Source organism: Phalaenopsis equestris, unplaced genomic scaffold (genome assembly GCF_001263595.1).
Source record: "Phalaenopsis equestris unplaced genomic scaffold, ASM126359v1 Scaffold000299, whole genome shotgun sequence".
In the NCBI taxonomy this organism is placed as follows: domain Eukaryota; kingdom Viridiplantae; phylum Streptophyta; class Magnoliopsida; order Asparagales; family Orchidaceae; genus Phalaenopsis; species Phalaenopsis equestris.
Genome location: NW_018164741.1, coordinates 17,320 through 35,872, shown reverse-complemented (window position 1 = coordinate 35,872; position 18,553 = coordinate 17,320). Strand labels below are relative to the sequence as shown.

Here is an 18,553-nt window from a genome sequence, read left to right as displayed (position 1 = left end):
CTCGTTGCATTATAGATTTGCAATGTGTGTGTCGTCCAGTCTTAGTGCATAGCATAAAGTGAGCCATTTTAGAAAAACGATTCACTATCACCAGAATGGATTTTTGTTGCAATGTATCCGAGACAACCCAATCACAAAATCAGTAATAACATAAATCCATGGAGATTCAAGAATCTGCAGAATTGTATACAATCTGTGGTTTTGACCAATAGTTTTAGCAATTCAACAAGTTTGGCATTGTTTGATGAAACTATTCACCTCTCATCACATTATGGTCAATAAAAATTTTCTCGAGTAAAACCAATGTTTTGTCTTCGCTAAAATGATCAACTAAAACTTCTTTATGACATTCAGATATTAAATCCAAACATATGGAGCATTGTTGTATGCATAATCTGTTTCCCAAAAATAGATATCCATTCTTGGGAGTGCCCCTTGTTGTCTTGTTGTTTCAGCCACCCATAATCGCTGCCGCTCGCTGCCGCTCCTCACCCACAACCCTGAAACCCCTTCCCTATCTTGTTGCTACCCCACCAAGCCCTCTAACCTTCACTACCTTCACCCGTGATCTTCCTTAACTAGACGGCTACATGTCGTGTGTGTTGTACGTTTTCTTTCAGGTGTGTTTGATTGTAACCGCCCTTTTTCTTCCAGTAATAATATGTTTTTCTTAATGTCTTCTGGGTTAACTCTAGTATTATTTTGTATTAGAGCTAGACTAACTCTAGTTCTATCATTGGGATTTCTAGAATCTGCCTTACCCTTTCAAAAATTTTCTTTTATAGTCCCCAAATTATAGCCAAAATTTTGACCTAATTTTAATTTTCTCTTGCTAATTTCTAATTCAGAAACACTAAATCAAATTTTACCCGATCTTTTACTTCCCACTTCACACTCTAGCCATGTCACCAAAGAGATACATGCCCGAGCCTAATCAGAAAGAGATACAACGAGAGATCTACAGACTTCAACGGAGGCTTGCAAACATTTAGAATGAAAGCCAGGGGGAACACACCCTTGGCCGTGATCTGGAGAGTCGAATATGAAGATAATACGGGAGATATATCACCAGTTTCTACTAACTAATGTCAGACAAAATGTTCAGAACTTAGCTTCAGAAGTGGAGGGACAAAATCACCGAGCGACCAACCCATCTAATAGGAAGAGTTCAACCTCATGATCTTACACTGAGAGTACACCCAGAAGAGTATCGAAGATTAGGGCTGTAAACGAGCCGAGCTTGAGCGAGCTCAGGCTTGGCTCGTGTTCGGCTCGTTCGAAATAGCTCGTGTTTGAAATCGGCTCGTGTTCGAAATCGGCTCGTGAACAGTGTGTTCGTGTTCGACTCGATTTAAATATTCGTGTTCGTGTTCGGCTAGTGTTTGGCTCGAAATTGGCTCGTTAAACTAAAATTAAGAAAAATAGATGTAAAGTGTGTGATTCGAATCTGGATCAAATCTATACAAAAGAAGACACTAACCACATTGCTACATGAGGTGTTATGATTTAAAATTAGACATAAATATATATAATATATTATTATATAAATAATATATGCAATATATTGTTATATAAAATTTTTTTTCGAGTCATTTCGAGCCGAACACAAGCGAACAAACTGTTGTTCGTGTTCGGCTCGTTTACATTTCGGGCTTAAAAATTTGTTCGTGTTCGGCTCGTTAGGCTTAACGAGCAAGCCAAACACGAGCTGCTTAACGAGCCGAACACGAGCTGTTCACGAACAACGAGCCAAATTGACAGCCCTATCGAAGATGACCCCACCAGAGGAAACACTGATTCAGAGTGGGGAACATGTGGAACCGATCTGCATCTGTAACGCAACAAAGAAATCAGACTGCACAGCCAGGGTGATCTGTTTCACTGAGCAGGTTCTTGAAAAATTGGGTAATGACGCAATAGACACTGAAGATGGTGAGAACATAAAGGAGGAGGACCAACTTCCAATTGAGGAAAGATGCACATAGTTGTAGTTGAGCTCGTGGGAGAGACTTCAACCGACTTCACGGTAAGTGTCCAAGACAATTTTGAGTTCAAGAAACTGACACTATAGACATGACAACCCCGGATAAGAGAATTCAAACCATTTAGATCTATAGACTCATTTTTGAGTTGTCCCTATTGAGGGAGGTCTAACATGTTAGAAATGGGGCCATTTTGTGCCACGTGGAAAATTATACGGAATTATTCAAATGTTAGATTCAGTTTAGCATGGTACTCATCATTAGATGTCTAGACTTGAGAGATGAAATCCAGCCTTGAAATTTTTTCTTGGTAGCTTGATGGGGAAAGAAATTCTTCAATTGAATCCAGTTCCTATCAGTGGAGAAGAGGTCCCTCTTGAGTAGTTGCTAGTGAGCATTCTTCAATTGAATCCAGTTCCTATCAGTGGAGAAGAGGTCCCTCATGAGTAGTTGCTAGTGAGCGTGGTGTAGCATGCCACAGATTTTTCCTAAGCGTTGATTTCTCCATTTCGCTAAGTAATATAAGTGGAAGAAGAAGCTTTCAGACTTAAGTGCTCAAGAGTTATATTGCGGGAACCTACATCTATGTGAAGCATCATGTCACAAACTAACTTTTCTCTAGTTACCCGTGCTGCTTTAGTGCTATTCTTTAGCACTAAATCAACCAAATAGCACTCGAACCCTCTCTAGTTACCCGTGCTGCTTTAGTGCTATTCTTTAGCACTAAATCAACCAAATATCTCTCACAACACTTGGACTTGTAAGCACAAAGCACTCTAAGAAGAAGAGTAGGGAGAAGTATTGGAGAAATGAACACTTCACTTAGAAAAAAATTATAAAAACCCTTGAATGCTTGGAAGCTTGGATGCTTTCTTATGTGATTACAAATGAGGGTAGGGGCTCTTACTTATAGCCCTCTCCAAGCCCAGGGAACATTCTAGAATACATTAGATTATTCTAGTTTTTAGAGAGTTCTATACTCCTCTCTTATGTACATACATAGTCATAGAAATTTCTAGGTTACTCTTAAGAATTCCTTGGAGCTTTTCCGTTTAGCATTCTCCGGAATGTGGTGGATTTTTCTAGAGTCCCTTAGATGCCTCTCTATATTCTAGCTTTCTCAGAAGTTTCCATTCCATGAGGGTCTTCTGAATCTCTAGAATGTGGCGGAGCGTGACACTCTTCCTCACTTAAGCTCACAATGCCTTTATTGCGACTTCCTTTTGGCACTCGAACCCGCTTCCTTTGTTTGCTCTTGGAAAACTTGAGTTCTTCCTTCCTGGTTGGCAACTTTGTCCTTGGCTCTAGCCTAATCCAATGATCTTTTCCCTTTCTTAGTGGTAGAGCCTCCACCACTTCCCTTGGCATACCTCCTCGAGGCTTCTCTTCTTCATCCGAGTCATGAAGAACAACCAGGTTGCTCCCCTTGTCTTGTGGAATGCCTTTCTCGAATTGGATGATCGATAGCATTTTGGCTTCTTGCTTGTTAGTCCTCATTATCTGTACTAAACAAGCTTGGTTGTCTTCTATGATGCACATGCTATTGGCAAAGGGCATTGGGAATGCCCTTGCTTGATCCTAGAAGTTCATCCACAGGACAATTTTAAAATCATCCATTGGAATAACAGAGAAGTCTATGATACCTAACCATGTTCCAATGCTAGTCTTTACTCTTCTGACTATTCTGTGGATTGACCTTGCTGTTGAATTGACGACTTTGATGGATCGTCCTCCACTCATCCGCAAACCCAACCTCTTTGCTTCTTCCACGGAAATGAAGTTGTGAGAAGTGTCTATGTCCACCATTGCTCTAGTGATTTTCCCACTTATTATCATCTCCACAAAGAGTAACCCCTTTCCTTGAGGTTTTGTTGGAGCTTGCATCCCATTCAGCAATTGTTTAGCCCAACTTGTGTCGTCATATCACTTCCCTCTTCCTCTTGATGGCTTGCTAAGAGAGAGTTTAGGGTCTTCTTCTGAGGGCAATCTCTTGCCCAATGAGATCCTCCTTAAAGGAAGCAGTTGTTATGTGATTTGGCTTTGTCATATCTAGGCTTCCATTGGTCTTTCGCCTTGGATGTAGTCGATTCGGGGCGAGTCTCCTCCTTATGTTGATTCTTGTCTTCCCTCCTTTGACATGGATGCCCTTCTTTTCTTTTGGTTTTGTAGACTCTTTTGTATAGTTGACCAAGCTTTCCACAACGGCGATGACACTAGCGAGATCTTGTGCTCCACGCCTTATAAGCTAAGTCTTCACCCATTGTTGGAGTCCATCTATGAAGTTGAAAAAAGCATCCCTGTCGACATGAGAATTTCAAGAACCAGACTAGTAAACTCCGTAATATATTCTCGAATTGATCCCTCTGCTTCAGCCTTCGTAATTGGGCTCTAGCCTCATCCTCCGTATTTTCTGGATAGAACTCTTCTTAGCTCTCTCTTAAAGTCATCAAAGGTAGATATAGTGCACATACCTTTCTCAATATCTTCACGTTTTCTCCACCATAGGATAATGATGTCTGAGAGACGCATAGTAGCAAATTGTATTCTTACCTCATCATCTGTAATCCTCATTGCTCCAAAATATTGCTCCAGTCCCCATAACAAGTTGTTCACTTCCTTTGCATTGCGAACTTCCGCAAAAATCTTTGGTTTTGGAACTTCGATCCTCTTGGCTTCTAGAGTATGATAATTGATGGTTGTCGCGAGTGCTCTTTTGCATAGCGAGATATCCCCACGAATTTCCTCCAAACTAGCACGCATGTTGCTCATCTCTTCTTCATGGGCTCTTCGTACTTCTTGGAGCTCCCCTATCAAGTCCTCCCGCATCTTAGCCATTTGGTCCCTTAAGGACTCCTCCAGTTGGAGCATCATACCTCTGATCGTAGAATGGATGGTGATGTCCTCCTCGAGTCTATCAACCCTTTGGCCAAGACTCTCTATCTGGGTCTCCACGTCATTCATTGTCTCCTCCACCCGAGCAAGGCGCGAATCAAAGTCATGCATGTTCTCCTTGGACCTCCCATGTGGTTTGGATGCGGCTGGGTCTTGTTGCTCCTAACGAGTTTATTCTTGTTGAGATGTTTCCACATTAGTGGTTTTGGACTCCATTACGTGCTCTTTAATGCTCTTTGACATACATTCGAACCGAAACTCTGATACCAACTGTCACGTACTAACTTTTCTCTAGTCATCCATGCAGCTTTAGTGCTCTTCTTTAACATTAAATCAACCTAATATTCCTCACAACACTTGGACTTGTAACCACAAAACACTCTAAGAAGAAGAATAGAGAGAAGTATCGGAGAAAGAAATACTTCTATAAGAAAGAACAATTACAACCCTTGAATGCTTGGAAGCTTGGATGCTTTCTTAGGTACCCCCCTCCAACTTCTTTCTTTCCCTCCTTCCCTTTTTCCTTCCTTTGCTCCTTTCCCCCTATTTTCTTTTCTTTCTCCCCTTTTCTTCCTCACCTTTCTTTTCTCTCCCCTCAACTTTACTTTTTAAGCACTTTCCTATTTTAAATCCTCTCCAAAAAACCTGAAATTCTAATTTTATTCTTCTTCTTTATTTTAAAACCCCTTCCTAAAATTTGAAATCTCTTTTTGTTCTCTTTGCTTATTTTAAAATTCTTTCCTAAAATCTGAAATATCTTTTTATTCTCTTTACTTATTTTAGGAGCCTTTCCAAAAATCTGAAATCTTTTTTATTCTTCTTTCTTATTTTAAAAGTCTTTCCAAAATCTGAAATATTTTCTAAGTCAAGCATCGTTATAAACTGGAGGTGATGTGTTTAGAGTTGGGGGTCTTGTTTTTGATATCTGAAATCAGGTTTTAGCCTTTTATATTCCCCTTCGAGGGTTGTATCCGACGTCGAGGTGATGCTCCTATTGTCCCTCGTCAGAGGTGGTGATCGTCTCCACAGATCCTGGTGGTGCTCTTGCTATAGCTTGACTCCAACGAGATATTTATCTATCCTTCCACCCTTTTTGCTTTTGTCCACCCACTTCCCAGCCCAACAGTTGGCCACCACACCTCTTTCTCAACAACTGCTGGTTGCTATCCTCCCTCCAACCTACTGTCAGTCTTCTCCCAGCATGGCTGCAACTCCTCATACTTCATTCCAACACTCAACTTTCCTTTCTGAACAATCCATTCTTGCTTTCCACTTGCTCAGAATTCCTCCCAGCATTCAGCTGACCCACTTCCAGTCGTCTACCTTGTTGTCCAGACCTTTCCCGTCGCTGCCAATGCTTCACCGTTCGTTGTCCATCCTCTTAAAGTGCTGATGAGCATTCTCCACTACTAACCCACCTTCCCAACTTGCTACAACCACACTCCCACCTTCCAACCTACCTCCCAACCGCCCGACAAACCTTCCCGCCACTTTAACATGCCGCCTCCCTCCTCCAGTTTACCTTCCAACCCCCATCCACTGGGCCAACCTCCACCACCCTTGGGATATACTTTCAAGGTGTTGGCTTGTGCCTTTGTGTTTGTTTGTCGTTTATTTCATGTTTTGAAGAGTCTTTATAACCGATTTCAAATTCAATAATAATATTTATTTCTTTGTGGTTTGGGCTTTCTTCTACGATATCACAAAATCTCCAAATGTGTTTTAATAGCTTGATATGTGTTTGATTGAATTTGGATTGAACCAATTTTAGTATTATCAGATTCGTCATGTCGAGACGGTCAGTTTGACTATAAACTTGTTAAAATTGGAGCCTTAGATGTTCTTTAATATGAATATAAAACTTTTTTTTGCTAAAAAAATGCCTCGAGATTTATGGCAAATGATAGAATTTATTGATGATGCATGTATAAAGCTGCTTGAAGTTCATCTAGTTTGATCATGAATTTAGAAGTAAAATCAACCTTCCAACGATGTTTAAATTTTTTAAGAGGATCTAAAGTTAAATGCTTTTGTTGATTTAAGTACATGCTAAGTTTTCTAGTTGTTATTGCATGCCAAGTCGTGGAGATTAAATCGTGCTATGCTGACTTAATTCTAGGTTGACCTTACCATACTCAGACCATAACGAAACCACAATGAAATCTACAACAATAACAATAAGATGTATCCATCAATTGAGAGAACTTGTATAAAATTCTGTGTGTGTCGATTTTCTTTTTTGTTTTTTTTAAATAGGGGGCTTTGTGGAATTTACATATGTAGAACAGAATTCTTATGTATTTAAATATCTCACACCTAACCTCTCATCTTTACATACATATCACTTTGTGCTTTAAATTTATACATGAAAGCTGTATTTCACTTTTAAAAAGTGGTAATAATGCTATTTTTTATGTGATATTTAAGATTCGAGTGAAAAAGTGGTAATAGTGCTATTTTTTATGTGATATTTAAGATTCGAGTGTTGTGTGTAGTAAATATGAAGGTTTAGGTGTGAGATATATACATACATAAGAATTGTGTGCTATGTATGTAAATGCTCCTTTTTTTATATTCCATTGGTGATTGAATTAGGTTTCACATATTTTCCCACTGCTACAAATAGTGATGCTTTTCACCGTCTCTGTACAGGAAAGTGATTCATTCATCCCATCTTCTTTGGGATTTGTTCTCAACGGGATATATTTTTCTGCTTAGAATTACAATAGAGGACTCTCTCTCCCTCTCTTTTTCTCCAGCAGGGATTTTCTTGTATTGTGGAAGTTTTAGTTTCTCAGTTAGCCTTGCCTTGTACATACAAGCACTACTACTTTTTTCTGTAAAATGCTTTCATCCTTCCATTTGTGAGACTATTTGTAGCTTATTGTGGCAGATAAAGGAACTTTATGGTATGAATTATTTGTCCTTGTTTATCTGGAGCGAACAACTGAATTTAGATGGTGAATAAGCTTTTTTCTCTCATGTTACTCATGATGTATTTTGATCATTGACAAGTAGTTAATGTTTTCTCACTGAAGAAGTTTATCTTCGCTTTTTTTTTTTTTGAAAAAAAAAATGTTTAACCTTCCCGAATTGTGAGACTATTTATGTTTTCTCTGAACAGAAGCTTTTGAACAGCTTAAACTTTTGTGATATACTGAAAGAAATTAACCTCCATCATATTCATCTAATTCATGCAGATAGCAGGGAAGATTAACAAAGTAATTAGAGAAGCCGGACTTCGTGAACTGGGCCAACTGGAACAGGATCTTGTATTTGGAGATGCTGGAACAAAAGATCTGATCAATTTCTTAAGGACAAATCAGGTTATCATGCAGTAATTTTCAAATGAACTAAAATTTTATAACAATTTATGTTACTGTACATGTAAATTACCTTAGTGCACAGGATGTGACGCCTGAAAATAAGCTCCGATTATTGATGATATTTGCGGCTATATATCCTGAGAAATTTGAAGGTGATAAAGGGGAGAAGTTGATGCAGGTTATTTATCCCACTCGAGCATTTCAATTAACATGATGCATATAAATTCTCCCTGCATTGATAATAAGATGCATGTTTTAGCATTTCATTATATTTATTTATTTATTTGGAAGAGTTGCGGCTTTGCTTTCTTTTCGATTATGTGTATCAATGAATTTAAAGCAGTCTTTTTAGCCTTTCTCTAAGCATAAAGTATTTTTTTCAGTCTGAGATGAGACAAATTCCTAGGTGTACGCCATGTTACTTAATTTTTTTGTACGAAGATCCTCTTTTCATTTTTTTAATTACATACCACAGATTCATGTGATTGCGTTGTTTAAATGTTCAATTTCATATCTTTGTCATATAATATTTTGGTTTTTAAAGTACAAATTTTGTGGAATACACTGTTGTATTTTGTTGCATAACGTGGAAAATTGTTGAAACTCCTTTTTTTGAGGTTTTTGTAAACTTTTTTCTAATAGATCGAAATGAAGGTACTAAATTTTTCATGATAACAGGGAGTTTCATCAAACTAGGCAAGTATAATTACTAAGAATTTTTAAATTATTTAACATTTATGATGAACTTACTACACCCAAGAATAATATCCATATTCTTGTAATCATGTTTATTCTGATATGTTGAGAGAAGGTGAAACCATAAAATTGATGAATTTCTAGTTTTTATGAAAAATCTATGGAATAAGTCTATGGGCTTGATCATGTGTTAACTTTTATTTTTATTTTTATTTTTTTGCTTGAAATACTGGATTTTTATAAATTTTTTCTTCTTTTTCATGCGGTTCAGAATATTGCATTGGATCAATTTCAAAGCTTATGCTTTCATCGTGTGAGCTTCTTATTGAAATAATAATAAAGGCGACCAAAAATCTGCCTTGATGCATTTTACGTTATCTTTTTTAGATCTTCCTGTATTTTGGAAGTTTATTGTTTTTTACTGAAAGAAGTAAACTTGTCAATGGCCTTTTAAAGGCTGAAGGTTCCCTTTCATTTCTGGCTGCATTTACACTTTTCACCCTAGAAATATCTTTTTTTTTTCACAAAAATAAAATTTAGGAGCCAATTAAACAAGCATCTTTGGAGTCTGCTTTTGTCATACATTAGCAAATTCATGAGAAGGAAAGTTTTTCCTTTTTAACCAGCTGGCAAGATTATCACCTGATGACATGAATGCCGTGTATAACATGAGATACTTAACATTACCAGACCTCAAAAAGACGTCAGGAGGCTTCTCACTCAAGTTTGAGGTTCACAAGGTGCGTGTCTGAATCTTTTTTTTTTTTTTTTGAGAAATTTACATTCATAGCACACAATTCTTATGCATTTTCCTATCTCACATAAACTTTAATATTTACATATATATCACTTTGGAGCTTTAAAATTGTGCATTAAAAGGTGTATTTCACTTTTAAAAAGTGGAATAGTGCTATTTTGATGTGATTTTAAAGATTTGAGTGCTATACTTGTAAATATGTAAGTTTAGATGTTAGATGTATAAATACATAGGAATAGTGTGCTATGTTTGTAAATGCCTGTTCTTTTTTTAGTTATCATCGGTTTCTCTTCCCTCTACAGCCATGTTGTCGACTAATTCATTTTTTTGATATTTTTGGATGATAAAAGAAGCAAGCTGCTAGGAAAGAAAGGACTGATGAAGAAGAGACTTGGCAACTTTCACGGTTTTACCCTGTTATAGAGGTACATACTGCATTTATGTTCGTCTTTATTTTATACCAAGCATGGAATGGTTCCTAGACTTCTCCAGGCGTATATTAATTCTTTTTTTTTTTAATAATTTTGATTCTTCTTTTTCTTAACCATGACGGCCTTAAGTTTTCAAATTGTTCGGTTAGTGCAGATGACTTTTCTGGCTGTTCTTATTTTTTAGGAAGAATTGTATGCATGCCACACGATTCTGCTGTATTTACATTTCTAATACCTTAACTTCAACTTTTTCTTGTTGTCACTTTATATATGCATAAAAAGAAGCTTTTACCTTTTAAAAGTTGAAGTGGTGATATTTTTTATGTGAAATGAAAGATTTGAGTAGTATAAATGTAAAAATTAAAGTTTATGTGTTAAATTTGTGTATACATAAGTACTGGGTGGTATGTATGCTAATGCCTCTAATTTATATATTGCCTACATTAATTCTTTTTATGGTGCTCAATCATCAATCACTTCCTTTTAGGCTACTTTACTGGACTGCATTGTTCTATGATACCAACAGAGTTATCTCTAATGTCAAAAAAAATGCTTGAACTCTCAGTTTTCTTTCTACAAATGTTGATTTGTTGTCAGTAGATCATAATTAGAAACCTTCATTTGCATATTTGATATTATCTTTTTTTCTTTCATCATTATTATTGTTTTCATCATACATGTTCAGTTTCAAATGAATTGCGACAATTTGCCCTGTTATCATGCCTCGACAGGAACTTATTGAAAAACTTAGCAAAGGTGAACTACCGAATAATGAGTATCAATGCATGAATGATCCAAGCCCTTCTTTCCATGAAACATCAAATGGTACACCAGTTCGAACAACTTCCAGTCAACCTGCTCACTCTATGAGATCTAGACGCCCTGCTACATGGGCTCGGCCTCGTAATTCTGATGATGGATATTCGAGGTAATACATAATTAATCTTGTTGCCCACTTGTATTCTTGAAGATATTCATTTGTTTTCCAGCTCTTATCTTAATTTTCAACTGCTAATCTCTGATCCTTTTCAGTGATTCTGTACTAAAATATGCATCTAATGACTTCAAGCATATGGGCCAGAGGATTTTTATTTTTATAATTGGTGGAGCCACTCGATCCGAGGTGATCATTTATTTATATTTCAGTAGTTATAAAATGTTTCAGTACTACACTTTTGGTACATAATTACCTTTAACATTTAAATCTTTTAACAGCTTCGTGTAGCCCATAAACTTACTTCAAAGCTTAAGAGAGAGATCATACTTGGTTCCACAAGTATTGACGATCCTGCACAATTTATAACGGTGAGTTCAGGAACATCTACCACATATATGGAAGCTTATATGAATGACGCGAATTCCACTTAGTGATTATTTTTTGGGAAATTTACATACATAGCTTACAATTCTTATGTATTTACATTACTCATACTAAAACCTCATATTTACATACATAGCACTCTGGTGCTTTAAACCTATGCTTGAAAAGATGTATTGGTAATAATACTTTTTCTGATGTTATATTAAAGATTTGAGGGCTGTGTGTAAATATAAAAGTTTAGATGTGAGATATGTAAATACATTTGTATTGTGTGCTATGCATGTAAATTACCCTTATTTTTCCTTCCCTACGTTACAAATTCTGATTGATTCTTAATGTTAGTTGGTTTTCCTGCGATATTAAACTTAACAGCATCCTTGCATAATTCTTCTAAGAACCAAAATACTTTGTTCTCTTACTATATGCCATTTAAAGTTATCATTCCATTTGTCTCAACAACATCTCCAGTAAACAATTTGGTAGTTTACTAGGCTTTGACATGATTTAATAAATCTGGACAGGGGGAGGGAAAGAGCAAGTGATGTGTTGGGCCAACCTCAGAAGGGTTTTGTTCAAACCTATGATGCACAGATACAAACACGTGGATACTAGCACATGATACTTTTTTTATTAAAAATATAAGAGCCTAATTTGTGACGACACGTCATTATAATGTAAAAGGGCATTTACACACCAGCCAATTCTTATGTATTTACATATCTAACACCCAAGCTTTGCTTTTATATTTATACCACACAAATATTTCATATCACATCTAAAATACCACTATTTTAACTTTTAAAAGTGATGCATAAGTAAAATGGGATATACACGAACTTTGAAGTTTAATTGTTAGATATGTAAATACATAAGAATTGAGCATATATATGTAAATCTTCCTAATATAAATAAAAAAATAGATTAAAATGAAATAAATAGAACATTAAGAACAATAAAAAATAGTTGATAAAAAATTTTAAAACTTTAACATTTAAAAGCTATGGCATTAAGAACAATAAAAAATAGTTGATAAAAAATTTAAAAACTTTAACATTTAAAAGCTATGGGATTCATAAATATTTTTCAGCATATGATACAAAAAAATAAACAGCAAGTGTCTTGTTTTACATCAACACATTTAGTTTTAAATATATTTAAAATTTTAATATTAAAATATTGTTATAAAGTTTTAATTTATTAATTTAAAACATGGATATTCGACTTGTGTATTCCTTTTTAAAATATTATTTGAACCTGACACTTATATGTTATATCCCACGCATAACGATGCCATGTTGGAGGCGTGTGTCCATGTCCGATAAGTCGACACTATACTACTCCTTAATCAGGAGTGTTGGTGTGTCATAGGTCCAAACGTGGTGTAGGTGAATAAATCAGGCCACTACGTTGCTTTATATATTATGCTCACATATCTATGGTTAGGCTAGCCTTTTGAAAGCAAGCAATGGTTTGGGTTCTATTTGGGGCAATATTTTGTTTCTTAGATAACTACCTTATTTCTGTTTTTTTATAGTTTTTTTGCTGCTTGTTAGATTTTTCCATGATCTTTTTTGATGATTTTTAGAAATTTCCAGAAAGAAGAAATTTTATAATTACTCGTTATCTTTTAAAAAAATCTAAAAAGAATTGTGTAGGGGTGTGCACTATGATAAATCTAATAAATTGAACCGAACCGAACCGAACCGAACCATTTTATTGATTGGGTTTGGTTCTTAAAGCAACTGTTCGGATTACGGTTTTAAATTTTGCATATTTTGGTTTACGGTTTACGGTTTACGGCTCGGGTTAAAAAAAAAAAAACCGAACCGACCGAAAACCGCGTCTATATAAGCGGAACCGCGACGGAAGGAGCGAGTGAATTGTGATGAAGGATCATTTTTACTTGTATGATTGTATTTGTATGTGTTTTTTTTTTTTAATATATCAAAGATTTAAATTTTGGTTTATGTAGAACCAAACCGATCAAATACAGTAAGACTGGTTCGGTTATTGAAGAATTTTTTATTCGATTGATTGGATCATGAATTTCTGTTTGCTAAATCTTCAAACAGATTCATCCTAACCGACCGATTGCACACCCCTAGTTATGTGATTGCTTTTATGACCAAATGGACATTTAATTGTATCGAATTTGGGCCTGGACTGTGAAGCCCCCTCAATTGTCAATGTTCTACTTGCTAGGAACATCAAGACATGACGAGTTCAAAATCTCTCCAAATCTTTCTCCGAACCCAAAATATGTTTGGTTTGGTCAATTAAGAATAAAAAGTTTATCAACTGGCTGGTAATAAAAATCCCATCAGTAACACCTTCACTAACAAATTTGGTTGTCTTAGTAGTTTGTCTTTTGAAGTGCACAAAACTAATGCCTCTCATATGAAAGGTTTTATATTGAAGATGTGACTGCTTATATTTATGGTTGTAATCAAACCGAGTCTGTCATAGTATGTCGTGGTTTGGACTTGGCGATATTATAAGTTGCTCATATTCTCGAGCTTGAGTCGGGCTTTCACATAAATGTTTATACTTTGTTTGTTTAAATTTTTTAGAAATTGTAGTTAACTTGTTGTCATGACCCTGTTCGGGTTTTGGAATTTAACCAAAGCGGGTACAGATGATTAGACAATGAAAATTAAAATTTTCTATACTCATTTTTTATAACTAACATTTAAAAAATGAAAAATTCACTAAAGAAAGTAAATTAAAACAGTACAGTTAAATTTACCTCATTACTGGTTGTCTACGCCATCTATAAACACTTTCTCTTCAATTATTCATCGTTTAATCTGATAATTTAAATGTGAAATGATAGTTTAAACAATAGTAAACTAAACAAAGCTAGTAAATACTCATACTATTAAACTAAAATAATGTAACAAAATGAGAACAATATGCATCATAGTAAGAAATACTATAAAACAATATAAAAACAACAGACAATTTATTTTGTTAAATTGATTTTTCACGATAGTTCAAAACTTTCAATGTGTTTTATCATATCAATAAATATTTATATCATTTTATATATGTACAGCCGTCATACGAACACCGTCTAAAATTATGTCATTTAAGACGCATCAATATCAATAACCTTTTCCATTGATGTGGACCACTATTTTAGCGTCCCTCCAGCACCATAAAATTGTGAACTTTATCATAACCAATCAAAATTGTAAATTCCATTCTTATTTCTCTTCATAATATTCAACACATAGTATAAAAGCTTGCATGTGTCGTCGATCTTCCTGCCTTCGCATGCATCGATCGGCTCCCCAAGTAAGCTGTTCATAATCGGAGTCATTTTAGATGGTTTAGTCTCATTAAATGTTGACCTTCTGTTGATCTGATTTAGGGTTTAGGGTTTAGATTCGACTATGTTAAGAAAGGTAGAAATAGATCTAAAAAGACTTGGGCATGTAGGTATAAAATGATTTTAATTTATTAGAATGAAATGAAAATGCAATACTCAAAAGGCTACAATGGAGAAAAAAGATTCATGTAGCCGACCCCACTTAGTGGGATAAAGACTTGTTGTTGTTGTATTATAATATTTATATATGTAATCAAATTTCATTTAAATAATCTATTACAAGTAATATGAGCTACTATCTAGTTTTTCACTAAGAATTTAATAAATTACTAGTTGAACAATAGATAAGTTTGTTCACCAGCATAAATAAACGAGTTGAACGGTGTCTAGATTTTATTTATTTAGTATTGTTGTTCTTAAAAGTAGTTCCAACTTTTTTTTAAATTTGAAAAAAACTTAAATAGGTATTAATCGAGTTGAGTTCTAGTTGTTCATCGAGTGCATTGATTCATTTACAAACCTACTTATAATATCTTTCATTAACTACTTTTAATGTTTTTATTGCTCAATCTGGTCTGGATAATCTTTAGTCATTGGGATCTGCTACAAAACAAATTTTCTCTTTCAAGAGTTCAACTTTTTCGATAAAGAAAAAAGAGATTTACATGCATGAAACCAAATTTTTATCTATTAGACTATTACCTAACACTGAATTTCTTAATTTTTAATAAAATGGTTCAATCTTAAAATGGTCTCCTGACTTTTAAGATGTGGCAATTTAGTTCAAAAGTTCTGCAATGCTCCAATTTAGTCCTATGACTATAGAAACTTGATTCTAGTTTTTCTTTCGGATTAAATTGAAATAATTTTTTTTGTGGTCTCCTGACTTTTAAGATGTGGCAATTTAGTTCCAAAGTTCTGCAATGCTCCAATTTAATCCTATGACTATAGAAACTTGATTCTAATTTTTCTTTCGGATTAAATTGAAATAATTTTTTTTGGTCTAGGGACTAAATTGGGGCACTTCAAAACTCTTGGATTAATTTGTCACAATTGAATAGTTGAGAGACCATTTGTGGATTTATTCGTCTACTTTTATAACAATCTATTGTCTAACACAAATCAAAAAATATATATATGCATAAAATGGTGTATATCACTTTATACAAGTTAATGTAAGCGACATTTTTTATATGATTTACAGATTGTTGTGTCATATAAATAAATATAAAGATTTGTGTGCTTGATATGTAAATAAATAAGATTTCAGTGGTTATGCTTGTATATCCTCCATGAATCATTTTGCATTGAAAAATCGAAAGCTAATTTGCCTTCCCATCTGCAGAAACTAAAGATGCTCTCTGCTCAAGAACTCTCTATCGATGACCTTCAGATCTAACTCGCACAGCCATTACAGAATCGACCGTTTTTGGGCCCGCAGAAACATTTTTTCCATCGCCAGTGATCTCTTTAACCTGTACGTGTTATAAATTTTTTATTTTTATTTTTTATAATCTTTGCATTCAAGATCCATGGTTATATTTTTTTGAACCTGGAAGCAAAGTTTCTTGAGCTTGGGCACATTGTTTTGGCACTGCTTCGTGATGTAAAGAAATAGCTCCCAGGAATTTGAATTGTACATAGTTTGTTTAACATAACTAGTAATAACTTGATCTGAAATATAAACCCTTTGTTGTTTTTTTTTAGGTTATTGACTGAAAATGATTAGATGTAGCAGATATGTTCCGTCTTTGCCTCTGTATCATTTACATTGCATGTCATCAAATTCTTTCTATGTTACATTTTTGTCCCCCATCAAAGCATAAACTTGAAGTCAAAACGTAGAGGCTTGCTTGGCCAAGGAGTTCTGCTGCAGTTCTTGCATTCTTTTAGTCTTCCAGCACCACCCCTTTGCTTTGTTTTCTTTTTTATTTCTCGGTTTATTCGAACATGCTGCTCTTTGATTACCTCAAGACTCTTCTACTCCATCCTTTGAGCTTTATTTCCATCAATTTCTCATCCATTGTTACCTGTTTCTCCTCAACTTCCTTGAAACCCTTTTCCTCCGGCTTAATCTGCTCCTTTTGAAAAGCTTCAAGCCTCATTGTTCCACAAACTTCTTTTGGAAATCTGCAGGGGGCATATGGTCTTGGTTTTCTTCTTCCATTGCCATTTGTCGCCCTTACTCCGCCAGTATTGCTCGTCTGTTCTCACAAGGAGTAACAGGAGTAAAGTGCCAAAATAGACTCCTGACTATTTAAATTGGTTCATTTTTATCTTAAAGTTTATTACTATTCTGAATTAGTTCCCTAACTATTTCAGTGGGGGCTAAAATATTCCTTACTGAGGACTATTTTAACTCGTATTAAAAATAATTGGGATTAAATAAACAAACATTTTTATAAATCTGGATTAAAATGTTATTCTGCATAGAGCCAGCGATCATCTCGACACTTTTCTCTTCTCAATATGATTCGCTTGGATCCCTGTTGCCCAAATGCACAAATACTAATCTGCAGGAGTGTCAATCTTCTTAGGTCCTATGGCTAGAGTCTCCTCTTTTAAACACCAAAGTCCCCTTTTGGAACTCGAACCACTACGACTATGAAGTTGAAAAAGCTTTTGCTCGAGCCATATGCAACTTGAGCTTGGTTATTCGAGTTCAAGCTCGCTCATGAGCCGGCTTGGTTATCCTGAAAAAGCAAAAGAAATATTAATTAAAGTTAGTTTTATATTAAACTGATAAATAGAATCAGTAATTTGATCATAAATAATGAGAAATCACTTGATTCAAAATATAAAGTATTAATTTTGCATATTTTCAATAATTTAGAGATAAAAATTTAAATTTTAATCCATTTTGTATCAAAAAAATTTTAAACGAGCCAGCTAACCAGTTTTGTCGGGAGGTTGGCTTGAATTTAGCTTGGTTCACAAGCCACTTATGAAGCCCTTATCAAGCCCAGCACATGTTTCACTCACGCTCCTACTTGCTCCAACGAGCGAAGCTCAAGTGCTAAATGATTTATGGTTGCAGACCCTCTGTAATTATAGTAATTACAGCGCACGGTCATTTATTTTAATCCGAATAATTGGGTTTGACAGAGTAACTCTGGACTTTTTGTTTATTAGAACATTTCATGTATGGAAGATTTTCTAGCATTTATTTGCATATCTAACATCTTAACTTTGATTTTTATATTTATACCACTTTACCCATTCTTGAAAAAAAGTTTAACTTTTTAATAATTAATAATAGCAATATTTTTGATGTTATCTGAAAGATTTGAGTGTTATAAATGTAAAAATTAAAATTTAACTTCAGGATATGTAAAAACATATAAATTATGTGCATGCATGTAAATGCCCCTTTATATGTTTACAAATGCAAAATTGCTAAAAATTTTAGTTGGATCAGCTTCCTACTCTGATGGATGTCTTTTGAGATGAATGGCTTGCCAACATTTATTTATTTTTGGACATTACATTATAACAAATGCGCACGGATGTGATAGGGCTTTCGATGGGCTGAGTTGGGTTGAGCTCAAGTTGCACTCAATTCGATCCCGAGCTTAATTCTATGAATTTGAGTCAGTTTTACGAATCAACTTGCTTGTTTTGAAAGAGAAAAAAAATATTATTAATTTAAGCTTGTATTGTAATAGAATGACAAATAAAATAGCAATTAAAGGATAAATTATAAAGAATAACTTAATAAAAGTGAATATTTTTAAATATTTTAAATAATTTAAAATGAAATCTTTAATTTTAATATATTTTGAATATATTTTATATTTATATTTTTATAAATGAGTGA

General features: G+C 34.7%; 1 protein-coding gene across 1 annotated transcript in view; it reads left to right on the top strand.

The window, feature by feature from the left end:
- Positions 1 to 16,442, top strand: part of LOC110025453 (SNARE-interacting protein KEULE-like) — a 48,710-nt gene extending 32,268 nt beyond the window's left edge. Inside the window, exons 14-21 of the mRNA XM_020725937.1 lie at positions 8,075 to 8,200; positions 8,283 to 8,378; positions 9,523 to 9,636; positions 10,004 to 10,078; positions 10,816 to 11,012; positions 11,117 to 11,207; positions 11,300 to 11,389; positions 16,082 to 16,442. Of these exons, the coding sequence (XP_020581596.1) occupies positions 8,075 to 8,200; positions 8,283 to 8,378; positions 9,523 to 9,636; positions 10,004 to 10,078; positions 10,816 to 11,012; positions 11,117 to 11,207; positions 11,300 to 11,389; positions 16,082 to 16,135 (843 nt within the window). The 3' untranslated portion in view covers positions 16,136 to 16,442. The remainder of the gene's footprint in view (positions 1 to 8,074; positions 8,201 to 8,282; positions 8,379 to 9,522; positions 9,637 to 10,003; positions 10,079 to 10,815; positions 11,013 to 11,116; positions 11,208 to 11,299; positions 11,390 to 16,081) is intronic.
- The last annotated feature ends 2,111 nt before the right edge of the window (positions 16,443 to 18,553 follow it).